The sequence below is a fragment of the Poromitra crassiceps genome (assembly GCF_964638095.1).
Source record: "Poromitra crassiceps genome assembly, chromosome: 4".
In the NCBI taxonomy this organism is placed as follows: domain Eukaryota; kingdom Metazoa; phylum Chordata; class Actinopteri; order Beryciformes; family Melamphaidae; genus Poromitra; species Poromitra crassiceps.
In genome coordinates this window covers 60,442,808-60,469,245 of record NC_139626.1, presented here as the reverse complement: position 1 = coordinate 60,469,245, position 26,438 = coordinate 60,442,808, and the positions used below count along the sequence as shown (strand labels likewise).

The following is a 26,438-nucleotide window of genomic DNA, read 5'->3' as shown; positions in this document are numbered from 1 at the left end:
CACAACATGTCCCCAATCCATCACATGTCCCCAGTTTATCACAACATGTCCCCAATCCATCACAACATGTCCCCAATCCATCACAACATGTCCCCAGTCCATCACAACATGTCCCCAATCCATCACAACATGTCCCCAATCCATCACAACATGTCCCCAGTCCATCACATGTCCCCAATCCATCACAACATGTCCCCAATCCATCACATGTCCCCAATCCATCACAACATGTCCCCAGTCCATCACATGTCCCCAATCCATCACAACATGTCCCCAATCCATCACATGTCCCCAGTCCATCACATGTCCCCAATCCATCACAACATGTCCCCAATCCATCACAACATGTCCCCAGTCCATCACATGTCCCCAGTCCATCACAACATGTCCCCAGTCCATCACAACATGTCCCCAGTCCATCACATGTCCCTAGTCCATCACAACATGTCCCCAGTCCATCACAACATGTCCCCAGTCCATCACATGTCCCCAATCCATCACATGTCCCCAGTCCATCACAACATGTCCCCAATCCATCACAACATGTCCCCAGTCCATCACAACATGTCCCCAATCCATCACAACATGTCCCCAATCCATCACAACATGTCCCCAATCCATCACAACATGTCACAACATGTCCCCAGTCCACCACAACATGTCCCCAGTCCATCACATGTCCCCAGTCCATCACATGTCCCCAATCCATCACATGTCCCCAGTCCATCACAACATGTCCCCAATCCATCACATGTCCCCAGTCCATCACAGCATGTCCCCAGTCCATCACAGCATGTCCCCAGTCCATCACAACATGTCCCCAGTCCATCACGTGACAAAACATGATTCTGAGTAGGATTTGTGCATGTCTGTGGGTTTTGTTTTTTTGGCTCTGGTTGAAGGTGTGTATGTGGACTCGGTGGTGTCTGTGTGTGTGTGTGTGTGTGTGTGTGTGTGTGTGTGTGTGCGTGTGCGTGTTTGTGCGCATGTGTGCACCTGCCCTGGTTGAAGGTGTGTATGTGCACTCGGTGGTGTCTGTGTGTGTGTGTGTGTGTGTGTGTACCTGCTCTGGTTGAAGGTGTGTATGTGCACTCGGTGGTGTCTGTGTGTGTGTGTGTGTGTGTGTGTGTACCTGCTCTGGTTGAAGGTGTGTATGTGCACTCGGTGGTGTCTGTGTGTGTGTGTGTGTGTGTGTGTGTGTGTGTGTGTGTGTCTGTGTGTGTGTGTACCTGCTCTGCTTGAAGGTGTGTATGTGCACTCGGTGGTGTCTGTGTGTGTGTCTGTCTGTGTGTGTGTGTGTGTGTGTACCTGCTCTGGTTGAAGGTGTGTATGTGCACTCGGTGGTGTGTGTATTTCTGCAGGATCTTCTCGGTGTCCTCGTCGGTGTTGAAGGAGTTCATGAGGACCAGCGGCACGTCCACGTTATAAGTCTTGTTCAGATGCTGAGGAGGAGGAGATTTTTTTATTTTTTTATTTTAGGGACATGATTCATTTCAAAAGGTTATTGATAGATTAATTGATAATGAAAACAATGTATTGCAGCCCTATTAAGACAACAATAAACATATTCTACATGATCAGTGTGTGTTCAGGCCCTGGTTTTCCCCACAGGGATAAATAAAAATAGTAAATCAACACTGAATCACATGGGATAGAAAACACTATCGTTTTTTTTTTTTTTTGATTTCCCCTCATTTTCTCCCCAATTGTACTTGGCCAATTTCCCCCTGCTCTCCCGGTCGCTGCTCCACCCTCTGCTGATCTTGGGAGAGCTAGACTAGCACCATGCTTCCTCCGACACATGCACAGTTGCCAGACGTGCAACATGCTTGACCGTTTCCTCCCACAGAGAGCGGAGCAGCATGTGACTCAGTAGTTAAGCTGCTCTGTGCGTCTGTACCTCGATCATGTGACTCAGTAGTTAAGCGGCTCTGTGGTCTGTACCTCGATCATGTGACTCAGTAGTTAAGCTGCTCTGTGTGTCTGTACCTCGGTCATGTGACTCAGTAGTTAAGCTGCTCTGTGGTCTGTACCTCGATCATGTGACTCAGTAGTTAAACTGCTCCGTGTGTCTGTACCTCGATCATGTGACTCAGTAGTTAAACTGCTCTGTGCGTCTGTACCTCGATCATGTGACTCAGTAGTTCAACTGCTCTGTATGTCTGTACCTCGATCATGTGACTCAGTAGTTAAGCTGCTCTGTGTGTCTGTACCTCGATCATGTGACTCAGTAGTTAAGCTGCTCTGTGCGTCTGTACCTTGGTCATGTGACTCAGTAGTTAAGCTGCTCTGTGCGTCTGTACCTCGATCATGTGACTCAGTAGTTAAGCTGCTCTGTGCGTCTGTACCTCGATCATGTGACTCAGTAGTTAAGCTGCTCTGTGCGTCTGTACCTCGATCATGTGACTCAGTAGCTAAGCGGCTCCGTGCGTCTGTACCTCAATCATGTGACTCAGTAGTTAAGCTGCTCTGTGTGTCTGTACCTCGATCATGTGACTCAGTAGTTAAGCGGCTCTGTGCGTCTGTACCTCGATCATGTGACTCAGTAGTTAAGCTGCTCTGTGCGTCTGTACCTCGATCATGTGACTCAGTAGTTAAGCTGCTCCGTGCGTCTGTACCTCGATCATGTGACTCAGTAGTTAAGCTGCTCCGTGCGTCTGTACCTCGATCATGTGACTCAGTAGTTAAGCTGCTCCGTGCGTCTGTACCTCGATCATGTGACTCAGTAGCTAAGCGGCTCTGTGCGTCTGTACCTCGATCATGTGACTCAGTAGTTAAGCTGCTCTGTGCGTCTGTACCTCGATCATGTGACTCAGTAGTTAAACTGCTCTGTGCGTCTGTACCTCGATCATGTGACTCAGTAGTTAAGCTGCTCTGTGTGTCTGTACCTCGATCATGTGACTCAGTAGTTAAGCTGCTCTGTGTGTCTGTACCTCGATCATGTGACTCAGTAGTTAAACTGCTCTGTGCGTCTGTACCTCGATCATGTGACTCAGTAGTTAAACTGCTCTGTGCGTCTGTACCTCGATCATGTGACTCAGTAGCTAAGCTGCTCTGTGCGTCTGTACCTCGATCATGTGACTCAGTAGTTAAGCTGCTCTGTGCGTCTGTACCTCGATCATGTGACTCAGTAGTTAAACTGCTCCGTGCGTCTGTACCTCGATCATGCGACTCGGTAGCTAAGCGGCTCTGTGCGTCTGTACCTCGATCTGCTGCACCGTCAGGTCCAGGAAGGTGTTCTCGTTGCGGACGCTGATCAGACTCTTGGGGCCCTTGCAGCCCATGCTGGTTCCCAGGCCGCCGTTCAGCTTCACCACCACCAGCTTGTTCAGGCTGTCAGTGATGCTGTCAGGAAGACCCTTCGCCTTGATCCTCTCATAGGGCTGGATCTGACCCAGGCACGGGACGGGACACAGGGGCGGGACAGGGAGGAGACGACAGGGGGGACACAGGGATGGGGATAGGGGGGACAGAGAGGAGACAGGGGTTACAGAGACAGCTAATCTGGCCTTGACGATAACACATGGTCATTTTCAACAGCTCTGAAGTAGGCCTGGGCAATATATGGTGATACTACAGTATATTGAGATTGCGATATGAGACTCCATATCGTCTCAGATTCTGGGTATCGTGATTTCGTGATACGGCACAAGTGTTGTCTTTTCCTGGTTTTAAAGGCTGCATCACAGTCAAGTGATGTCATTTTCTGATCTAACCAGACTGTTCTAGCTGTTCTATCATTTCCCTTTACCCACTTATTCATTACAGTACCTCCACATTACTGAGGATTATACATGTGTGTGTGTGGGGGGGGGGGGGGGGGATCATTGTGTCAATATGTTGTGAACACACCAAATACTCAGGGAAGAAAACCCTGTCATAGAAAATACCAAGATATGTATGTATGTATGTATCAAGATATACTGTGTATCAAGATACTGTGTATGTATCAAGATACTGTGTATCAAGATACTGTGTATCAAGATACTGTGTATGTATCAAGATACTGTGTATGTATCAAGATACTGCGTATGTATCAAGACACTGTGTATGTATCAAGACGCTGTGTATGTATCAAGATACTGTGTATGTATCAAGATACTGCGTATGTATCAAGACACTGTGTATGTATCAAGACACTGTGTATGTATCAAGATACTGTGTATGTATCAAGACACTGTGTATGTATCAAGACACTGTGTATGTATCAAGATACTGTGTATGTATCAAGACACTGTGTATGTATCAAGATACTGCGTATGTATCAAGATACTGTGTATGTATCAAGACACTGTGTATGTATCAAGATACTGTGTATGTATCAAGATACTGCATATGTATCAAGACACTGTGTATGTATCAAGATACTGCGTATGTATCAAGATACTGCATATGTATCAAGATACTGCGTATGTATCAAGATACTGTGTATGTATCAAGATACTGCGTATGTATCAAGATACTGAATATGTATCAAGATACTGTGTATGTATCAAGATACTGCGTATGTATCAAGATACTGTGTATGTATCTGTACTGTGTATGTATCAAGATACTGTGTTTGTATCAAGATACTGCGTATGTATCAAGATACTGTGTATGTATCTGTACTGTGTATGTATCTGTACTGTGTATGTATCAAGACACTGTGTATGTATCTGTACTGTGTATGTATCAATATACTGTGTATGTATCTGTACTGTGTATGTATCAAGATACTGTGTATGTATCAAGACACTGTGTATGTATCTGTACTGTGTATGTATATGTACTGTGTATGTATCAAGACACTGTGTATGTATCTGTACTGTGTATGTATCTGTACTGTGTATGTATCAAGATACTGTGTATGTATCAAGATACTGTGTATGTATCAAGATACTGTGTATGTATCAAGATACTGTTTATGTATCTGTACTGTGTATGTTTCAAGATACTGCATATGTATCAAGATACTGTTTATGTATCAAGATACTGCGCATGTATCAAGATACTGTGTATGTATCAAGATACTGTTTATGTATCAAGATACTGCGTATGTATCAAGATACTGTGTATGTATCTGTACTGTGTATGTATCAAGATACTGTGTATGTATCAAGATACTGTGTATGTATCTGTACTGTGTATGTATCAAGATACTGTGTATGTATCAAGATACTGTGTATGTATCAAGATACTGTGTATGTATCAAGATACTGTGTATGTATCAAGATACTGTGTATGTATCTGTACAGTGTATGTATCAAGATACTGTGTATGTATCTGTACTGTGTATGTATCAAGATACTGTGTATGTATCTGTACTGTGTATGTATCAAGATACTGTGTATGTATCTGTACTGTGTATGTATCGCCATTCGCCATCCATTCTGCCTGAAAATACAGAGATGTTATTTTTGGTCCATATCGCTCAGCCCTCGTTGTGCTCTTGAATCACTTGGAAAATAGTCTTTAACCAACAGGAAAAAGAATGGTGATAAGATCATTGTTGAACTGAAAACCCTCGACTCTGTGCTAGTGTTTCTTGAAAGATCCGATCGGGATCCTGCCTGAAAAGAATTGTGATATCTATGATATCTTTGCCGTATCGCCCACCCCTACTCTGAAGTCTAAAAAGTCTCATTTTCAAGGCCAAAAAGAAAGAGAGAAAAATACCGTTTTATTATTCCAGTATTCTGTGCGGAGAGATCTTAACTCTTCACTCGATGTTTCTGTTGGATCTCTCTGATGGGTAAAGATGGTGACTTTATTGCTTTCTGTGTCATATGACATTATCTTTATCATTATGTGACAGTTACAGGTCACCAATATTTAACCTGAAAAGAGACCAAAAAACAACACAGCTGAAAATAAAAGAAAAGCAAAATGAACAGAAGATGTTTTGAGGAGACTGGACTGTGACAGAGTGAGAAGTAGGGCTGTGCAATAAAATACGATACGGGAATATATCGCGATATTTTGCCTGACGATATTGTATCGATATTTGGACGCCAAGTATCGATTTTTTTTTTTTTTTGCAGGCCATGCCATGCCAGGCCACCGGGCATCTGCATCTGGTGATTCCCACCCCTAATCGATACTGTATCGATATTTCCCATATCGATGTTTTTGCACAGCCGTGTGTTCAGTAACACACTCAACACACTCAGTAGTTTTGACAAAATGTGTCCACTCAGTTATCAGTATAAAGTGATGTACATATTATTACACTACCTGGGTGGTACACAGTGTGTTGTATCTTTAGCTCTATTATTTAATTTTGAGTAAATTGTGTAGAGTATTGCAATATATCGCGATATGTAATGCATCGCAATGTATCGTGATACAATCGTATCGCGACCCATGTATCGTGATACGTATCGTATTGTGAGGTCCTTGCCAGCCCTACTGAGGAGACTGGACTAGACTGTGACAGACTGAGGAGACTGGACTGGACTGGACTGTGACAGACTGGACTGCGACAGACTGAGGTCAAGGCCGAGGTCAGGCAGGCTTGCATGTAAACAGCGGGCAGTTTGCTCTAGAGAGGGTCAGACAACTGTTACCCAACACAGCCTTCACTCTGTCCTGTCCCAGCATGCAACTGGCCTGCTCAAGGTCAGCTTAGGAGACTTCAAACACTTTTAACAGCAAAGAAGAAAACAAGATCATTTAAACTTTTATAATTTATACATTCATTTAGCGGGGGGTGGGGGTGGGGGGGCGGATTTGTTGGGAGAAAAAAAAGTATTTTCAATATTTCAGGTAGAAAAGTAAAAAACCTTTAACACATTCACTGCCAGCCATTTTTTCAATACTGTAGGTAGCTTCTGCCAAGTGGTTTTTTTGAGGATTCTGGCTCATCTTTCAAAAGCCGAGGATTATTTTCTGCTAGGATTTTGTGAATACAAAATATCTCAAAAGAACTAATAGAATGTGTGCTTTCTCTGTCTAAAAGAGTTAGTTTGTAGAGTTAGTAGTTATGTAGACATTAGCAGTTGAATGCAGCATGGTTTCAGCGTCTGAAAATTTAAGCTGAGATAAATGGCTTTTTGTGAAATTCGATAGAACAGTCACTTTAACCATTTATTTTTCGCATCAGTAAGACGTCAGACATCTAAACAATAGTTTTGAACAGTAATTTCCTCCATAACAGCAGGAAACCCCCCTCTCCTTCAAACTCCTCCCTCCGTGGGCGTTCTCCTCCGCCCTCCTTGGCTCTGCAGCGGGTCTGTCACAAGCGAGTTTCTGCTGCCTGTCTGCTGCCTGGCTGCCCCTCGTCGGGCGAGTCTGGATGGGCTCGCTCGTTTCTTGGGGTTTCGGTTGAGAGCTTTGATGAAGCTTTTGCGATTCTGGGCTTATTTATGCTGCGTGTTTCAAAGTGTGCACCCAGTCTATTTTTGGAACCCCCCACCGTTGTGCGCCACCGTTGTGCGCCAGCGCGAAAGCGTTTTCGCCAAACCATTCTACAGTATGAGAATGGTTTCCTCGCGCTTTCCCCTGCAGTTTTGGCTCGGCTTTTTCTACTCTGGAGAGCACTGTCGCCACTTAGTGGGTCGGTGGAATGGGTTGTACACGTTCGGTGGCTCCCATATTTATATAGGAGATGTAAAAGGGTTAGATCCACGTCCCACCGTCAAAAAAAAAAAAAATCACGGCAGTGAACGTGTTAATAGATGGCTAGTTCATTATAGAACAATTATTCGTCCAGCAAACAAAGGCAAACAAACATTCAATCTTACATCTCCAGTCTTTATAAGAGTTTCTTGTATGATGTGTATAAGTTACCTAAAGTTCCATCATCTCACACATGACATCACATAGTGAAGTGTTAGCATGGAGCACCATGGGGTCTATTCTCTAATCAATCAAGTGTCCAGTTGACCAATGGACAAATCTAACAAAACTCACTGAATTCATTTAACTTAACTTAACTTAACTTAACAGGACAATAAAATCTCCACAGAGTGAGACGGAAAGCATGACAGATGTCCCACACAGGACAAGTACAGCTATATTTATGGACTGACCGTGTGTGTGTGTGTGTGTGTGTGTGTGTGTGTGTGTGTGTGTGTGTGTGTGTGTGTGTGTGTGTGTGTGTGTGTGTGTTTGTGTGTGTGTGTGTGTGTCTGTGTCTGTGTGTGTGTGTTGCATTCATGACCTTAACATGTGGCACCACAGCAATACTTTGACTCAGCGAGCATGCAGCCATCCAACAACAACAACAACAACAACAACAACAACAACAACAACAACAGTGTTGCTGTAGTATTTACATTAAGAACAGTAAGAAGCTGCTAACTGCACTGCATCCTGTAGCCTGCTTGACCATTTCAACATTAAACATTTGAAGCATTTGGTTTCAAAGTGAGACATCCACCACTGGAGAAAGTGACTCCTTCTCTTACACGCACGGCCAGTTGACAGCCGCTGTTGATTGTTTTTTTCCTAGACGGTCTTTCTGTACAAACCAACATTGATGGACTTTCAAATTCACGCAAGGAAACGGAAGTTATTGTTTTAGTTTTTGCCTTCAACTGACAGCTTTTTGCTTTTCTATCAGGCCCAAAATCCACCGGTCATTTTAGGGTTTAAACATGACGGTGGTTTGTAAAATGATGCAAATTCAGCCCGTGGATGACAAAGTGAAAACAGTTTTACAGACCTGCTCGTCCAGATCAGATAGTAGAGATATTAAATCATGAACTCGGGGGTTGATTTCCCCCCAAAATTGATCGATTTCATTTCAGAATGAAACTCATTGAAACCATACTAGGCTAAATGCTGCGAAAGGAACTGAATCTAGTTTCATGCTCTAGGAGAGAAATTCAACATTGGACAAATAAAACCCGCGAGTCTCTGCTGCTGACATTGAACTTCACGTCGCTGTGAGACTGAGGTGAACACTAGGATTGGGAAAGCAGCAGAACCACCTGATAGGGACCAACCTGTGGACTTCACATCACTGTGAGACTGAAGTGAACACTAGGATTGGGAAAGCAGCAGAACCGCCTGATAGGGACCAGCCTGTGGACTTCACGTCACTGTGAGACTGAAGTGAACAGTGGGACTGTGAAAGCAGCAGAACCACCTGATAGGGACCAGCCTGTGGACTTCACGTCACTGTGAGACTGAAGTGAACAGTGGGACTGTGAAAGCAGCAGAACCGCCTGATAGGGACCAGCCGGTGGACTTCACGTCGCTGTGAGACTGAAGTGAACAGTGGGACTGTGAAAGCAGCAGAACCGCCTGATAGGGACCAGCCGGTGGACTTTGTGTGGCCTGTTTTCACTGACATGAAGGTCATGGACCAGCAGGTCAACATTACACAAGGCGCCACACAGAGGGGATCTGCTGCTGTTTTATAAGGCATTACAATTTTCCAAACAGTAATGATATTACAGTTACTAATGAAGTAACTTCAAGTTACTGCATTACTTTCTCCAGCGCTGGCACAGCGTTAAAACAAACTGTGGCGATGGGTAGGTCTGGCTATGCGAGACTACTGCGTTGCCAGAACGGGATTATTTTTTTGTCCTATATAGGCAACTGGGGGAATAGCGTGATCCTACCGGTCCTGCCGGTGAAACCCCTCGCTGTCAGGTGAAAAGAAGCGGCTGGCAACTGCACATGTATCGGAGGAAGCGTGGTGCTAGTCTACAACTCTCCCCAGATCGGCAGAGGGATGTGGAGCAACGACATCGGGGAGAATTGGACAAGCACAATTAGGGAGACAAAAGATTCTTGAAAAAGAAAAAAAGTTGATAACACGAAAGCAGTTTTTCCGACCTCTTGGTACAGTACAGACCGAGGAGCTGGAGGGGGAGGAGCTAGGGCTGGAGGGGGAGGAGCTAGGGCTGCAACTCTGGATTGTTTTCATTGTGGATGATCTTAGAAACAGCTGGATGGACGTGTCACTTTCATTTACTGATGACTGACGCCGCTCGTATCTTGTTTAACCCATTGATACCTGATGCAGCATTTGTGTGTGTATCCCTTTAAGACGCGGTTCGCGGTCTTAAAGGGATACACACACAAATGAGGGATACACACACAAATGAGGGATACACACACAAATGCTGCATCAGGTATCAATGGGTTAAGACCTACAGTATGCCTCCAATGAACCCAACCGAGATGTGTGTGTGTGTGTGTGTGTGTGTGTGTGTGTGTGTGTGTGTGTGTGCGTGTGCGTGTGTGTGTATGCGCGTGCGTGCGTTGTGTGTGTGTGTGTGTGTGTGAGCATCATCGGTGGGCATGCTTGCGTGTGTGTGTGTGCATGTCACGGGTTCATTCTGGATATAGTGTTTCACATTCTCTGTCCAACCTTTATGACTGTAACCACGACCTTTCAATTATGAGTCATCACGACCTGCGGGATCAAACGCGCGTCGCGGCCCGCGGCCTGTAAAGCACACAATCAACAGCAGAGTGTGTGTGTGTGTGTGTGTGTGTGTGTGTGTGTGCGTGTGCGTGTGTGTGTGCTTGTGGAGGGAGATCCTCATAACCGCCCTGGGTCCATTGGGAGACACATGTCACCCTCCTCACCACACATCAGATGTTTGAATGCTGCGGCGGTCAGACTATTCTTAGGCCTAACCTTCTGTCAGCCTGGGTATTTTGGGAACGTCGGTGGGGGACAGACGCATGACGTGCGTGTCCCAACACACACACACACACACACACACACACACACACACACACACACACAGACACGTGTCTCTGTGTGTGTGTGTGTGTGTTGGCCGGACTCGGAGATAGTCAAATGTCAGCATGCTGATAAAGCCTGTATGTTCTCTGTTCCCCCAGATCTGGTTTCCCTCTCCTGGTTCCGACGGTGTAAGGTCGGAAATGAACGGCGGCTCGGGATAAAATGGCTGTAAAATGAAAAAGAAAACCGTGCTTGGAATTGGGGATGACGGAGGCATTTAAATGCCCGCGTAAAAAATTCAAGAGTTAACTATTTGAACGTTACTCTGTGCTTGCAAAGCGCAACTCGAAAAATGGCCAGCTGCTAGGGCATCCATAGCAGCACAAGCAGCGCCCTCTCCTCCTACTAGCATTGTTTAGTGACAGGAAGCTCACGCTAGCTGGCCAGCTAGTTCACTAGATAACGTTAAGAACACAGAGGTTTTTTTTTTTAAATATGCAAACGACCCGCTGAGTCACGACTAGAAACACATCAATGAAACTGAAACAGTGGCTGCCCAGGGCCTACAAAGTTGTCAGTCTACTATTTGATACTGTACATGTATATGTGTACGTATATCTATTAGGGGTGTCAAAAATAATCAATTATAAGATGCATCGCGATGCGGACGTGCACGATTCTGCATCGATTCACAAATGCCAAAAATCGATTATAAAAAAAATATATATATATATATATATATATATATATATATATATATATAATATATATGTTTAATAATCGAATAAAATATAATGGAAGTACATGCAGTTGTTTATTTGGATCATAATACAATGCAATTCCAAATGCACTTTTATTTTAAAAGTAGCCACAGTGAGAAAAAAGAAAGTGAGAAAAAATAAATCATGTATTGGGGAAAAAAGTGATGCATCGATTTAAGATGCATCGAGATGCATCGATAATCGTAATCGAATCGAATCGTAGCCCTCTGAATCGTAATCGAATCGTGAGGCCAGTGAAGATTCACAGCCCTAATATCTATATATGTACATGTATATGTGTACGCTATATATGTGCACGGTGGCTCAGTGGTAGAGCTGTCGCCACGCAGTCAGAAGGTCCTGAGTTCGATTCTCGCCTGGGACACTGTGGGCGCTGTGGTTGTGTTCCCCCCCATATCTTCAGTGCCTACTGCCCAGGTGGGGTATCTCGTCGTAAGGGCCTTTCTGTCTATGTGGAGTTTGCATGTTCTCCCCGTGCTCCCCCAGGGGGGTTCCTCCGTATATAACCCCCCCCCACTAAAAACATGCAGAAGATCAGATCGTCATCATCATCCGACCAGTGACGACAACATCCGAAGTCGGTCCCCGGGCGCTGTACGAGAAAGCGACCACTGCTCCTGGCCTGCCCCAGGAGGAAGGACAAAGCCAGGATGGGTTAAATGCAGAGGACAAATTTCACCGGCCACCGTCAGCATGTGTGTGTTGTGGCCCTCCGTGCATGTGTTGTAGTGTGTTGTGTGACAATAAAGACGGGCTGCCGTCTGAAAAAAATCGTTTCGTTTATATTATTATGTCTATTTGATATGTTGACATTATGCTTTTTTGTCTTTTGCCATAGGGCATGCTGTTTGAAATGATTTTCTGCCAAGTACATTACATACCATGACAGGCAATCAACAATGTTGTTGAGATTAGAAATTAGGATTTTTTTTTTTTTTACTGTGATTGTTTATGAACCTTTAGAAATAAAATATGCCTATAAGAGTAATTGAATATCGGTCTGTCACGCAACATAAGGTATTTCCCAACATTTGATGAAATTGCCGTGGAAATTATATTACATAATATATACAAGAGACACTCCACTCATTGTAAAGTTGCAATATGCAACCTTCTACCATTTAAAAATAAATAAATAAATAAATAAATAAATAAATAAATAAATAAATAAATAAATACATACATACATACATACATACATACATACATACATACATACATACATACATAAATAAAATAAATAAGTAAATAAATAAATAAATAAATAGGATATGTTATACATTATTACATCACAGTGTGTTCAGGACCACATCCTCCTGCCATTTGTCTGAATGAGCTTTTCAGTGATGTCGGGACGTACATGTATACTGTCAGGTGACTGGATGAGCTTGGATTTGGTTAGTCTGAGTTTAAGATTTGATGAATAAATTGATGCGATAGCGGCCGCCATGCTGGTCTGAAGTTAACATCACATTGAGACTTAAAGTCGAACTGAACCTGTTCGTCACGTGCATAATGAGTCCGTTTCAGACTGAAAACATAGTTTGTCTAAGATGACAGGTTGAGAGGCGGGTCATAGTATCATGTCGATGATTTTATTTGACAATTCTGGGGACTGGATTGGGTTTTGGCCAATCCTGGCGTGTTCCGCCTCCAAATCGAGTGGGATTCACAGGGGTTAAAGCAAAATAAAATATTTTGACTGAAATTTTTTCGAGGCCTATTTTAGCTATTTCGGGCTTTCTAGAGTGTCCGCTTTTTCCCCACCGTGCCGTCGCTTCACATGGGTTTTCATGTAAAAAAGGGCAGACAGTGTGTACATCACACTCATTTCACTCTCAAGTTACCAAACATCCAGTAGGCCTAATGATGCATGAATTGTGTTCTGGGCTGATGTTATAAGATTCCACGTAGGTATGCCAACAGAGACATATGAAAATGACTGGCTATAATAAATCACAATTAATATATACCGTAAATTCCGGACTATAAGCCGCGGCTTTTTTCCCGTTTTTTGGCCCCTGCGGCTTATATAACGGTGCGTCTTATCTATGGATTTTTTCAGAAAAAAAAAAAAAAAAAAAAAAAAATCTCTCTTTTTTAGCACTCTTTCTAACTATAAATCCACTTCTGTTTTAATTTCCTCTCTTGCCCTCTTTTCACCACACCGCGGACACTGTGTGCACTGTAAAAATAAACAACGGTGGTGTTGTGTTATGTTGTTTTGTTGAAATGTTGTAATACGGTAAATGGGAGCTTCCTCAAACAGCCATCTCTTCCCGACAATCCCCTCTGTGCGTGACCACTTACATATGGTAATTACGGTAAGCAAACGGCCACTCGGGCAACAACTCCCTCCCCCGACTACCAGGAGAAAATCACAAACTTCGGCGAATTCACACAAAGGAAGATCAAGGAATATTCACAACAAGACGAGCAGTAGAAGCAACACTCTCACTTACCATGGGGAAGGTACGCAGAAATTCACACAAGGCAGCTTTCAAGTTGAAAGCAGTCAATCTCGCATTAAAAGAGAGCAGCCGCCGATCAAACAGAGCAGCCGCGCGTAACCTGGGCAAAAGGGACTGTCCGTCCGGGGGAGAACTACTGAACAACTCCCTCCCGACTATCAGGAGAAAATCACAAACTTCGGCGAATTCACACAAAGGAAGATCACGGAATATTATAGGAGTGTGAAAACATCCACAATTACCAACGGGTTCCAAAACGCTGGACTGCTGCGGGATGAAGAGGATGACGCCACGGGGACTGCCCCCTAGTCCGATACCTCACGAGTCCGATACCTCACGAGTCCGACACCTCATGGTTTTGGGTTAGGGTCTGGGGGAGGTTAGGTTTAGGCGTGGGGGTGGGAGAGGTTAGGTTTTGGGTTAGGGTCTGGGGGATGTTAGGTTTAGGCGTGGGGGTGGGAGAGGTTAGGTTTTGGGTTAGGGTCTGGGGGAAGTTAGCCTCTTTTTTCGGACTCGTGAGGTGTCGGACTCGTGAGGTATCGGACTCGTGCCATGGCACCTGAAGGAGAGAGGAGAGTGGTTGACGAAGCCACCCTGAACCTGTTCGTTTCCGACACTGAAGATGAGGACTTTGGTGGTTTCAGTACGCAGGAAGAAGAGGAAGACGAGGATTAGTGACTTGACTTCTCTGGTTACAGGTTTGCTGCACATATACGGTAGCCTATTGTTGTGTGATTTTGTCTGGGGATTAGTGACCTGACTTTTGTTTTGTTTTGTTGAAATGTTAATAAATGGGAGCTTCCCCAAACAGCGATCTCTTTCCCGACATTCCTCTCTGTGCACGAACCCTTTCATATGGTAATTAAACATCAAAACACCCGCGGCTTATAGTCCGGTGCGGCTTATAGAAGAAAAAAATAGTCAATTTTGGTCCCGCGGCTTATACACCGGTGCGTCTTATAGTCCGGAATTTACGGTAGATGTTTTTTATCGAGTCAAACAAGTAGGTTAAGGGATCAGTATAACAATTATAATTAACAGTAGCCACAGGAACTACAACAACATTGTCAAACATATGTCCCAAATAAAAAAACTCTCGTAACGGACAAGCCCGTCTTTTATTGTCACACGAACACCACAATACATGCATGCGGCCACAACACACTCATGCTGACTAGGGGTGGGACAAAATATCGATACTCACGGTATCGCGATATTTCCACTTGCGATACGTTATCGATACACTGGCACCAAGTATCGATATGTTTATTACATTTTTTTTTTTTTTTTTTTTTTTTTTTTTTTTGTATTTTTCACATTTCATATCTGGCTCCAATAGACGGAAATCCGTCGTAGCGACGGAGAACTTTAATCCCTGGATTCAGTGTGTTGTGGCGCTCCCCTCGGGAAGAGCCTGCTGACGGGAGGAGTGGAGCTCAGCGAGCCACAGGCAGCCAGCTGCCTTCGTGTTGCCGAGCGGAGAGTGCAGCACGTCGGCCTGGAATCTCCGAGGTGCGACCCCTGACAAGCACATGCACGCGCCATTATCGCTGCTGTAACGATACGATATCCCTGGAATGCGCATTTTAACGAGCCAGTTACATTTCTTTGCATTCTTAGAGATTATAGTTTTTGTTTTTTGTTCATGTTTCTAACAATTGGCCAAGTTAGTAGTTAGTTTATGGGATAGGAATTCTGCCAGATGACAGGCACTAGGCGCCATTTTCGACTTCATTTGGAAGAGAAAATTATCCAGAAATGAAGATTTGATTGACAGCTGCATGTCGTGATATGATTGGTTGAAATGGGGTAGAAATTTGATAGTACTGGGTGACGTCAGCAAACTGTAAATTACTGTTATCAATGAAATCTTGAAAAACGAACTTTTGATGTGAAAAAGTGTGAAAAACTAAAGAAATTAGATTGTTGTGATTTGTTTTGCATACATTATTAAATAGGTGCACTGCATACCCAGGTATTTGAACCAAAAGAAAAGAAAAGTCATTCTTGGGTTCAGCTCGACTTTAACAGATCAGAGGAGTGGAGTGACAGCGTACAGACAGTCTGGTCATCTTACTCCACTCTGCTCCAGTCTAAATACATGTGCCCCCTCACTGACTCTCATTCGTAAATTCACTAGTCACTACCAGGCCTGTCATCTTTAAACTCAGTTCACTCTGTGTGTCTGTTCTCTCTGTCATCTTTAAACTCAGTTCACTCTGTGTGTCTGTTCTCTCTGTCATCTTTAAACTCAGTTCACTCTGTGTGTCTGTTCTCTCTGTCATCTTTAAACTCAGTTCACTCTGTGTGTCTGTTCTCTCTGTCATCTTTAAACTCAGTTCACTCTGTGTGTCTGTTCTCTGTCATCTTTAAACTCAGTTCACTCTGTGTGTCTGTTCTCTGTCATCTTTAAACTCAGTTCACTCTGTGTGTCTGTTCTCTCTGACATCTTTAAACTCAGTTCACTCTGTGTGTCTGTTCTCTGTCATCTTTAAACTCAGTTCACTCTCTGTGTGTCTGTTCTCTCTGACATCTTTAAACTCAGTTCACTCTGTGTGTCTGTTCTCTCTGTCATCTTTAAACTCAGTTCACTCTGTGTGTCTGTTCTCTCTGTCATCTTTAAACTCAGTTCACTCTGTGTGTCTGTTCTCTCTGTCATCTTTAAACTCAGTTCACTCTGTGTGTCTGTTCTCTCTGTCATCTTTAAACTCAGTTCACTCTGTGTGTCTGTTCTCTCTGACATCTTTAAACTCAGTTCACTCTGTGTGTCTGTTCTCTCTGTCATCTTTAAACTCAGTTCACTCTGTGTGTCTGTTCTCTCTGTCATCTTTAAACTCAGTTCACTCTGTGTGTCTGTTCTCTCTGACATCTTTAAACTCAGTTCACTCTGTGTGTCTGTTCTCTCTGTCATCTTTAAACTCAGTTCACTCTGTGTGTCTGTTCTCTCTGACATCTTTAAACTCAGTTCACTCTGTGTGTCTGTTCTCTCTGTCATCTTTAAACTCAGTTCACTCTGTGTGTCTGTTCTCTCTGTCATCTTTAAACTCAGTTCACTCTGTGTGTCTGTTCTCTCTGACATCTTTAAACTCAGTTCACTCTCTGTGTCTGTTCTCTCTGTCATCTTTAAACTCAGTTCACTCTGTGTGTCTGTTCTCTGTCATCTTTAAACTCAGTTCACTCTGTGTGTCTGTTCTCTGTCATCTTTAAACTCAGTTCACTCTGTGTGTCTGTTCTCTGTCATCTTTAAACTCAGTTCACTCTGTGTGTCTGTTCTCTCTGACATCTTTAAACTCAGTTCACTCTGTGTGTCTGTTCTCTCTGTCATCTTTAAACTCAGTTCACTCTGTGTGTCTGTTCTCTGTCATCTTAAACTCAGTTCACTCTGTGTGTCTGTTCTCTCTGACATCTTTAAACTCAGTTCACTCTGTGTGTCTGTTCTCTCTGTCATCTTTAAACTCAGTTCACTCTGTGTGTCTGTTCTCTCTGACATCTTTAAACTCAGTTCACTCTGTGTGTCTGTTCTCTCTGACATCTTTAAACTCAGTTCACTCTGTGTGTCTGTTCTCTCTGTCATCTTTAAACTCAGTTCACTCTGTGCGTCTGTTCTCTCTGACATCTATAAACTCAGTTCACTCTGTGTGTCTGTTCTCTCTGACATCTTTAAACTCAGTTCACTCTGTGTGTCTGTTCTCTCTGTCATCTTTAAACTCAGTTCACTCTGTGTGTCTGTTCTCTGTCATCTTTAAACTCAGTTCACTCTGTGGGCTCTATCGTTGCATCGGCGCAGTTTCTAGGCCGAGCGGCAGGCGCAGATCAAAGCAGTGGGCGTGGAAAGGCGCACTTGATATCGTCGTGCTGGCGCTAGATGCAGCCCAAAGCATTACAACCACGCCTTTTAGGCGTAAAATTATGCACCGTCATGCTCATTGGATAAGTGCAATAAACGAATCGCACGCTTGCCTTTTTAGCTCCAATTCCAGTGATCCCGCAAAACCAGACGAAAGCCAAACGCTCTGCCCCCCCCCCCCTCCCTTCATCCAGCCTGTCTGTCTGCATTATAGGCTATTATTCCATATTATTATGCTTCTCAAACCAATCTAACTGCAGTTTCAATACTGCAAGCATGTAAATACGCTACACTATAGCAAGATCAAAGTGAAAATAATGTACTAAACGCATCAGCTAGAAAAATATAGCCTATTAGATTGGTGAAAGTTTGTCCAGAAAGATATCGTTTTCTCTCCCCTGCTGCAGGTAGAATGATGCACATAAATATACCCTACATTATGTAAAGTCATTGCATAAATGTGTTTTTATTGTAAAACTAAATGTGGAGTAGGGCGAAGTTATTGGAGCGCACATCACAGTATAGCAGATGACAGTAGAAGCTTCCGAAGCGCGTTCCGCTGTCACTTACCTAAATCACGTTAAATCCACACAGGGTATATATAGGCTCAAGAGGACATATATGTTTCACATAGGGTGGTGTTTCATTTCATGTTTTATTTGGTCCAATATTGAAATGTTCGACAATTGCAGGTTGTCTTACCATTACACATTATTTTAGATCTACCTTTTATATCTATTTCGGCTCATTTAGTTGCTATTTAGTAGCGAAATGGAGGACCCAATTGCATGCTGGGAGTGGACATTCACAGGCAGTAAACTTACAACTGCTATTTCCTATGGGAAGCTGGGTGCTGCTATGTGTTGTGTCTGTTTGAGCGAGGGAGTCAGAGAGAGAGAGAGAAGGGTGACTCAGAGGCAGAAGAGCACTGGCACTGAATAGGCCTGGTTTCAGAGAGAGACAGAGAAGGGTGACAGGGGAGAGGCACAAGTGCACTGGCGCAGTGAATAGGCCTGGTTTTCAAAGGCGCAAAGCGCTAAATTGAAGGCAGGTGCCAAGATATCAGTACGCCGAGATTTAAGGCCGACACGCCCACTTTGGCGCATTCAGGGACTCCGCCACGCCCATTCGGCCTAAAGCGCATTTGGCAGCCTAAAGCCTATTGATATTTTCCCGAAACAGGCGCAAGGCACGTTTTTTTGCGTTTAAGGCCCGTTTTAGCGCCGAAGGCCTGTGGGAGAATAGGGACCTGTGTGTCTGTTCTCTCTGACATCTTTAAACTCAGTTCACTCTGTGTGTCTGTTCTCTCTGACATCTTTAAACTCAGTTCACTCTCTGTGTGTCTGTTCTCTCTGACATCTTTAAACTCAGTTCACTCTGTGTGTCTGTTCTCTCTGACATCTTTAAACTCAGTTCACTCTGTGTGTCTGTTCTCTGTCATCTTTAAACTCAGTTCACTCTGTGTGTCTGTTCTCTCTGACATCTTTAAACTCAGTTCACTCTGTGTGTCTGTTCTCTGTCATCTTTAAACTCAGTTCACTCTGTGTGGAGCAGCAGCAGACTTCAGAGCTGAAGACAGTGACATCTCAAACATGGTAACGTCTGCTGAGCACAGAGAAGTCCCACCAGACGAAACCCAACACTGGGCTGGTCTCCCAGACTGGACTGGACCCCGTGTTCCCATTAACACACAGACTAACACATGACACATTCAAGGAGACTTCAAGGACTAAAGCCCCTTTTAGACTGGCCAAAAATCCCACTAATATCCACAAACTAGTGGGATTTTCTTCAGTGTAAAAGTTTCCAAGCCGGGCCGTTTAGCCGATAGAGCGACCCTGCAAGTGAGGTGGGTTTTTACACGGCGGCTCTGCTCTGGCTGGCGATATAAATCTTGGCGGTGGTCCAACACGTGAATTTCCGTCTCCTCCTCTTGAGTTACCGTCCCTTTTCCATTGTGAGACAGTGAGATTCAGTGATTCCCACAGGCTGAAATATTACTTTCATTAGTTAATTACTTTACATTGATGGAATATGCTGAGAGAGAAAAGTGTCTCTCGTCATGCACGGGTGCACCCCACACAGCCCAGCTCCAGGCGCATCGACTGCGTCAAGTCACCCAGAATGTAAGTAGGTCGTCCGCTTTAAAAGTAAAACCCTCGTTGTAACGTTAAACATTTTAACGTTTACAGCCATTTATGTAATCTTAATCTTCTGCTTCGTTTGTTGAAACACCTTTTTCTCCTCCAGCGTGCATCAGTCAGGCGGTTTACTTGTTTAAATGACATTAGTTTGACATTTTTACCCGGAAGTTTCCATTTTGTTTTGGGTGGCCTGACACAGCGCTGTGAGAGAAGAAGGGAAAAGGGAGGGGGAAGAGACAGTGGAGAAACGCAGGTTGAGAGTGCGATCTAAAAGTTTAAAAGGCGATGCTGCCGCTGCTGCCCCCTGCTGCTTTCCTGGGTAACAAAAACATGCGTCGTGTACTAGTGGGACTGTTGATGTAAAAAAAGGTATAAAGGAGCTTTTATTTTGTCATTTCTTTGTATATTGATGTATTGTTTGCCTTAAAACACTGTAACTGTAACACTGTAACTCTGCTGTAGAAAAAATGAGTCTTGTTCTGCCTATTCCGTTTAGTTTTGAGTTCCAGTTCTGTAAAACACTTTATAATAAGCCTGCCTGATGTGCGAAAAATGCATTTAGATATTTGCCTCAACATGACTAAGACCAATAACACCACTTCTACATTACCACAGCATGTGGATGTATTGCTCTCATACTTTGAACTGCACTGCATCTGTTTGTGGAGCATCGAACCAACGACGACAACTGGAAAGTGACCCTTTAAAACTTTGAAATACTTAAACACTGCGTCAGAAACTATTCACAATATGAAGTAAAAAATGTTTCTGAAACAGTTTGCATAGTCTCATTTGAACCTGAGCTGGTTTTCCCGTGTGTTGACTGTATAAACAACACATTGCATCATGTATTTGCTCAGATAGCTGGTTGGAGGTTTGGAAAAGAAGCTTCTGCTAAAGTAAATACTAAACTTGGACCCATATACTGTATCAGGCCCGTGTCGGCCTTCGATGAAATATACAAATATAGGCCAGTCAGCGTTGTCCACCGCTGAGATGCTGCTGCTTGATTTATTGATTGATCAGTCTATATTTGATCAATACTACACTGCTGGTCTATGTGAAGCATCACATCTTGATCAGACTCTATACATGAGCGTGTTACATTATATTTACCATCCTGGGTTTTAGTTTCAGTGGAGAGTCCGTGGAGAGTTAGTGCCCCACCAGCTAAATGCTCTTCCAGACTGAGGCTTTTCCAGTCAGTAGGTGGGGTGAGGTGTTGTGGTTGGGTCAGTAGGTGGGGTGAGGTGGTTGGGTCAGTAGGTGGGGTGAAGTGTTGTGGTAGGGTCAGTAGGTGGGGTGAGGTGTTGTGGTTGGGTCAGTAGGTGGGGTGAGGTGGTTGGGTCAGTAGGTGGGGTGAGGTGTTGTGGTTGGCTCAATAGGTGGGGTGAGGTGGTTGGGTCAGTAGGTGTGGTGAGGTGTTGTGGTTGGGTCAGTAGTTGGGGTGAGGTGTTGTGGTTGGGTCAGTAGGTGAGGTGAGGTGTTGTGGTTGGGTCAGTAGGTGTGGTGAGGTGTTGTGGTTGGGTCAGTAGGTGAGGTGAGGTGTTGTGGTTGGGTCAGTAGGTGAGGTGAGGTGTTGTGGTTGGGTCAGTAGGTGTGGTGAGGTGTTGTGGTTGGGTCAGTAGGTGTGGTGAGGTGTTGTGGTTGGGTCAGTAGGTGGGGTGAGGTGTTGTGGTTGGGTCAGTAGGTGGGGTGAGGTGTTGTGGTTGGCTCAATAGGTGGGGTGAGGTGGTTGGGTCAGTAGGTGTGGTGAGGTGTTGTGGTTGGGTCAGTAGGTGGGGTGAGGTGTTGTGGTTGGGTCAGTAGGTGGGGTGAGGTGGTTGGGTCAGTAGGTGGGGTGAGGTGTTGTGGTTGGGTCAGTAGGTGTGGTGAGGTGTTGTGGTTGGGTCAGTAGGTGAGGTGGTTGGGTCAGTAGGTGGGGTGAGGTGGTTGGGTCAGTAGGTGGGGTGAGGTGTTGTGGTTGGGTCAGTAGGTGAGGTGGTTGGGTCAGTAGGTGGGGTGAAGTGTTGTGGTTGGGTCAGTAGGTGAGGTGGTTGGGTCAGTAGGTGGGGTGAAGTGTTGTGGTTGGGTCAGTAGGTGAGGTGGTTGGGTCAGTAGGTGGGGTGAGGTGTTGTGGTTGGGTCAGTAGGTGGGGTGAGGTGTTGTGGTTGGGTCAGTAGGTGGGGTGAGGTGGTGTGGTTGGGTCAGTAGGTGGGGTGAGGTGTTGTGGTTGGGTCAGTAGGTGGGGTGAGGTGTTGTGGTTGGGTCAGTAGGTGTGGTGAGGTGTTGTGGTTGGGTCAGTAGGTGAGGTGGTTGGGTCAGTAGGTGGGGTGAGGTGTTGTGGTGGCATCAGTAGGTGGGGTGAAGTGCTATGGTTGGGCCAGTAGGTGAGGTGGTTGGGTCGACCAGCCCTCCAGAGACTGGCTCCAGCAGGAGGTACCACAGACCAGCCCTCCAGAGACTGGCTCCAGCAGGAGATACCACAGACCAGCCCTCCCCAAGACAACACTCCCCATATAGCCTTAAACCCAGTTTACGGGTGATATGGGAGTGGTTTTGCAGTGTGGGGTGCAGGGTGACATGGGAGTGGTTTTGCAGTGTGGGGTGCAGTGTGGTGAGGTGTTGTGGTTGGGTCAGTAGATGGGGTGAGGTGTTGTGGTTGGGTCGGTGCACGCAGCAGTAGGTGGTGCAGTACTCACTGAGTCCTCTGGCGGCCGGTTGATCTTGGCCCAGTCGACCGAAGGACCTTTGACCTGCAGGAATCTGTGGAAGAGCTTCTTAAATCCATCAAAGTCCTTTCTGGCGATCTGCAACAGCAAAGACAACAGTCACTTCCACAACAACCAAACTATACACAAGAAAATACACAATTATGTACATTTCTGTGTTTACTAGGGAGATCCAAGCAACTACATACAAATAACTTAAATTAAAGGTATACTATGCAACTTTTTTTTACGGCCGTTCAAATGTAAACAAACTTTTCTTCTTCTTCTTTTTTTTTACATTTTAAAAGTATCTTTTAGCTCTGCCGGAGCTCTTGATACAAGGAATATCAATTTGGAAGAGCTAAAAATTATTTTTAGATACTTGAAAGCCATACATGGTTTGTTTACATTTGTATTGTTTGTAAACATTGGAGCAAAACAGGCTTGTCTTTTGAGTTATAATGCAATAATAACAATTAAAAGAGCACATTGTCCATCTACAGTACAAGTCCTACTCTTCAAGACTAAAAAAGAAAAAAGTTTGTTTACGCTTGAAGGGTCTGAAAAAGTTACATAGTTACATAGTATACCTACCTGATGGTTAGTGAGAAACTGTTACATAGTATACCTATCTGATGGTTAGTGACAAACTGTTACATAGTATACCTATCTGATGGTTAGTGACAAACTGTTACATAGTATACCTACCTGATGGTTAGTGACCAACTGTTACATATTATACCTACCTGATGGTTAGTGACAAACTGTTACATAGTATACCTATCTGATGGTTGGTGACAAACTGTTACATAGTATACCTACAGTACCTGATGGTTAGTGACAAACTGCAGTTGATTGCAGAAACTGTGTGTGTGTGTGTGTGTGTATGTGAGTACGTGTGTGTGTGTGTGCGTACGTGTGTGTGTGTGCGTGTGTGTGTGTGTGTGTGTGTGTGTGTGTGTGTGTGCGTGCGTACGTACGTGTGTGCGTACGGGTATGTGTGTGTGTGTGTGTGTGTGTGTGTGTGCAGGGCCCACCTGGGCCTCGGCCTGGCTGGCTGTGGTTAGCAGCTTTTCCAGCTCGTGGTGCATCGAATACTCGTGCTGCTCACGGAGCTTCTCCTGGAATTCAGTCATCACTCCTCTGGTCAGGTCTGACGCACACACACACACACACACACACACACACGTGCACACACACGTACGCACGTACACACACATGGAGACATGGAGGTGAGTAGGACTGGGTATCGCCACTGATTTCCCGATTCAATACGATTCCGATAAACAAGGTCCCGATTCGATTTGATTAACGATTCAATATTGATATTTCAGTTACAATACCAATTTTGGTTGCATAATGAAAGATATTCTCAAAGAACTAATGTTGTGAATTATACAAGGAACCCTCTAACCTGGTGCAGTATTCCAAATATTAACGTTAACAGATGTTTACGAGATCTCGTAAGAACAAAACCACACCAGTCTAACAGGGTTAAAGCTTCAAGCATTCACGGGAAAAGGCATTATATTAAAAGATCGATATTGGGATTTATAAATCGATATCAGTTCCTTCAAATTAATATCGATTCGATATATTGATTTTTTCTTTTTTCTTTTTTTGCCAGCCCAGAGGTGAAGCCGGTTCACACCAGGCGCTATTCAGAAGCAGAGCTGAAGCTGTGCTGATCAGAAGCTGAGTGTCACACAAACCAAACCGCTCACACAAGAAGCACTCTCTTTTCCTCAGCGCCTCGCTCTGCGCTGCCCTCCCCCCGCCCACAACTTGCATTGACTTCATGCCTGTGGCTTCAGCGTTGCTTCAGCGTGGCTTCAGCGTGGCGTGGCGTGCGGCTGGTGTGAACGGTCTCGCCTGTAAACAAGGACGCCGAGAAGAAAATGTGTGGCTTCAGCATGGCTTCAGCGTGGCTTCAGCGTGGCTTCAGCGTGGCCTCAGCGTGGCTTCAGCGTGGCTTCAGCGTGGCTTCAGCGTGGCTTCAGCGTGGCTTCAGCGTAGCTTCAGCGTGGCTTCAGCGTGGCTTCAGCGTGGCTTCAGCGTAGGTTCAGCATAGCTTCAGCGTGGCTTCAGCGTAGGTTCAGCGTGGCTTCAGCGTGGCTTCAGCGTGGCTTCAGCGTAGCTTCAGCGTGGCTGCAGCATGGCTTTGGCGTATCGTGTGAACGAGGGCTAAAGGACAACACTGCTCAGATTTAAGTTGTTTTGCGATCTCCATTAACACGTGGTAGGTCGAAAATACTGCTGCCAGGACTAAGACAACACATGATGGTGAACAGCAGGGCCGTTTCTCAATAAGCGTTCTTGTGTGTTCTTGCGTTCTTGTGTCCTTGTGAAACGTCATCAGTCGCAGCCCAAGTACTGTTCCAATACAAAGTTCACATCTCGCCAAGGACGCTTAAAATTCCCGGATGTGTTCTCGACACGCCCACTTTACCGAGGATGCTCTGGTTGGTGACTTGTGTCAACTTGGCAAGGCACGTATCCCAGCATGCATTTCGGCAAAGGCATAAGCATAAGCAGCAGAGAAGACGCCATAAGCTCCGGGAAGTTTTTTACAATTTAAAGTTTTATTTCATCACTAAATTAATTCCTGATGACTTTTGATGCCTACAAGCAGGGTCGTAGGTTTCAATAAGTGCCACTTTACCAACATGTATGGCGAAAAATGGGCAAAAAAGCTCCAGAGCACAATTGGCTGCATCTACATCAGCTGAGCTTTTGATTTGTGTAGTACTACAGGCGGCCTCTGCGCTGGTATTGCGCAATACCCTCAAGAACGCATCGTCTCAAACTGCCAACAGCGTCATGTGACCTAGCGAGTTCATTCTTCCAAGAACGACTAGCAAGAACGTTCTCCCCAAGAACACAAGAACAAGAAGGCATTCTTGTTCTTGAGAAACGGCCCATGCTTTTAGGGGAAGGGGAAAGGGGGGGGGGGGGACTTAGAATAAAAAAAGAAAATCAAATAATTTATCAGGTTTGGCCATCCATGACATTAGAAGATACTGACAGCCATCTGATATTTCGAAATTTGGAAAAAAAAAAAAAAAAACGGCAGAATTTCGCTGTCTAAAGTCTACAGAAATCACCTTTGGTCTTAAACAACCCGTATCAGGCAAACCTTAGTGTCAGTCAGTTTTTCTTTTAAAACTCGTGTTACTTTTCAACACAACACACATTCATAATAACAACATGGGACAGTAATGACGCAAACGTATGTTACTTAGTATGTTGTGTTGAAAAGTAAGAAAACTTTGGATTTTGTCCTAAGCTAAAGACGCAGATGTGCTGAAACGGCCACATCGACGCGACAACACGACGACAGAAGAGAGAGGCACAGAGCAGAGAGGGTTTAAAGAACACTCGGGAGAGGGTAAATAACTCCAACATGCTGTAAAAACATTCACAGCTTCAAATCACAAACAAGTCCCATTGTAGAGGAATCTGCCAGCTCCAACAAGTTCAACACGGGAGCAAACTCACCAGCTACAGTCAGAGACATGTTTAAAGAACGTTGTAAAAACACAAAAACACTTGGGAATGATGGTTTCTCTCGTAGGTGGTCCAGTGGGCGATCAGCCGCGGGTCCGAGTCGGTCCAGGAAGGAAAAATGAAGTTTTGGTCCCAAAAGTGGAGTCAGAGAGAGTCAGAGAGGAGAAGACATCTCCAGCCAGAGGACACACGGCTGACTGATACAGGCCAATGACCCACAGCGGGGAGAGGGGGTGTTACTGTGACTGCCCACCCCCCATTCAGGGTCACTCGCACACACACACACACACACACACACACACACACACACACACACACACACACACACACACACACACACACACACACACACACACACACACAC

At 44.7% G+C, this 26,438-nt stretch overlaps 1 protein-coding gene across 1 annotated transcript in view; it reads right to left on the bottom strand.

Moving 5' to 3' along the window:
- Positions 1-26,146, bottom strand: part of LOC310775883 (UTP--glucose-1-phosphate uridylyltransferase-like) — a 37,804-nt gene extending 11,658 nt beyond the window's left edge. The window contains exons 1-5 of the mRNA XM_083636008.1: positions 26,066-26,146; positions 23,605-23,720; positions 22,559-22,666; positions 3,204-3,389; positions 1,309-1,442 (exon numbers count right to left, since the gene is read on the bottom strand). Of these exons, the coding sequence (XP_083492134.1) occupies positions 1,309-1,442; positions 3,204-3,389; positions 22,559-22,666; positions 23,605-23,720; positions 26,066-26,084 (563 nt within the window). The 5' untranslated portion in view covers positions 26,085-26,146. The remainder of the gene's footprint in view (positions 1-1,308; positions 1,443-3,203; positions 3,390-22,558; positions 22,667-23,604; positions 23,721-26,065) is intronic.
- Between the last annotated feature and the right edge of the window lie 292 nt (positions 26,147-26,438).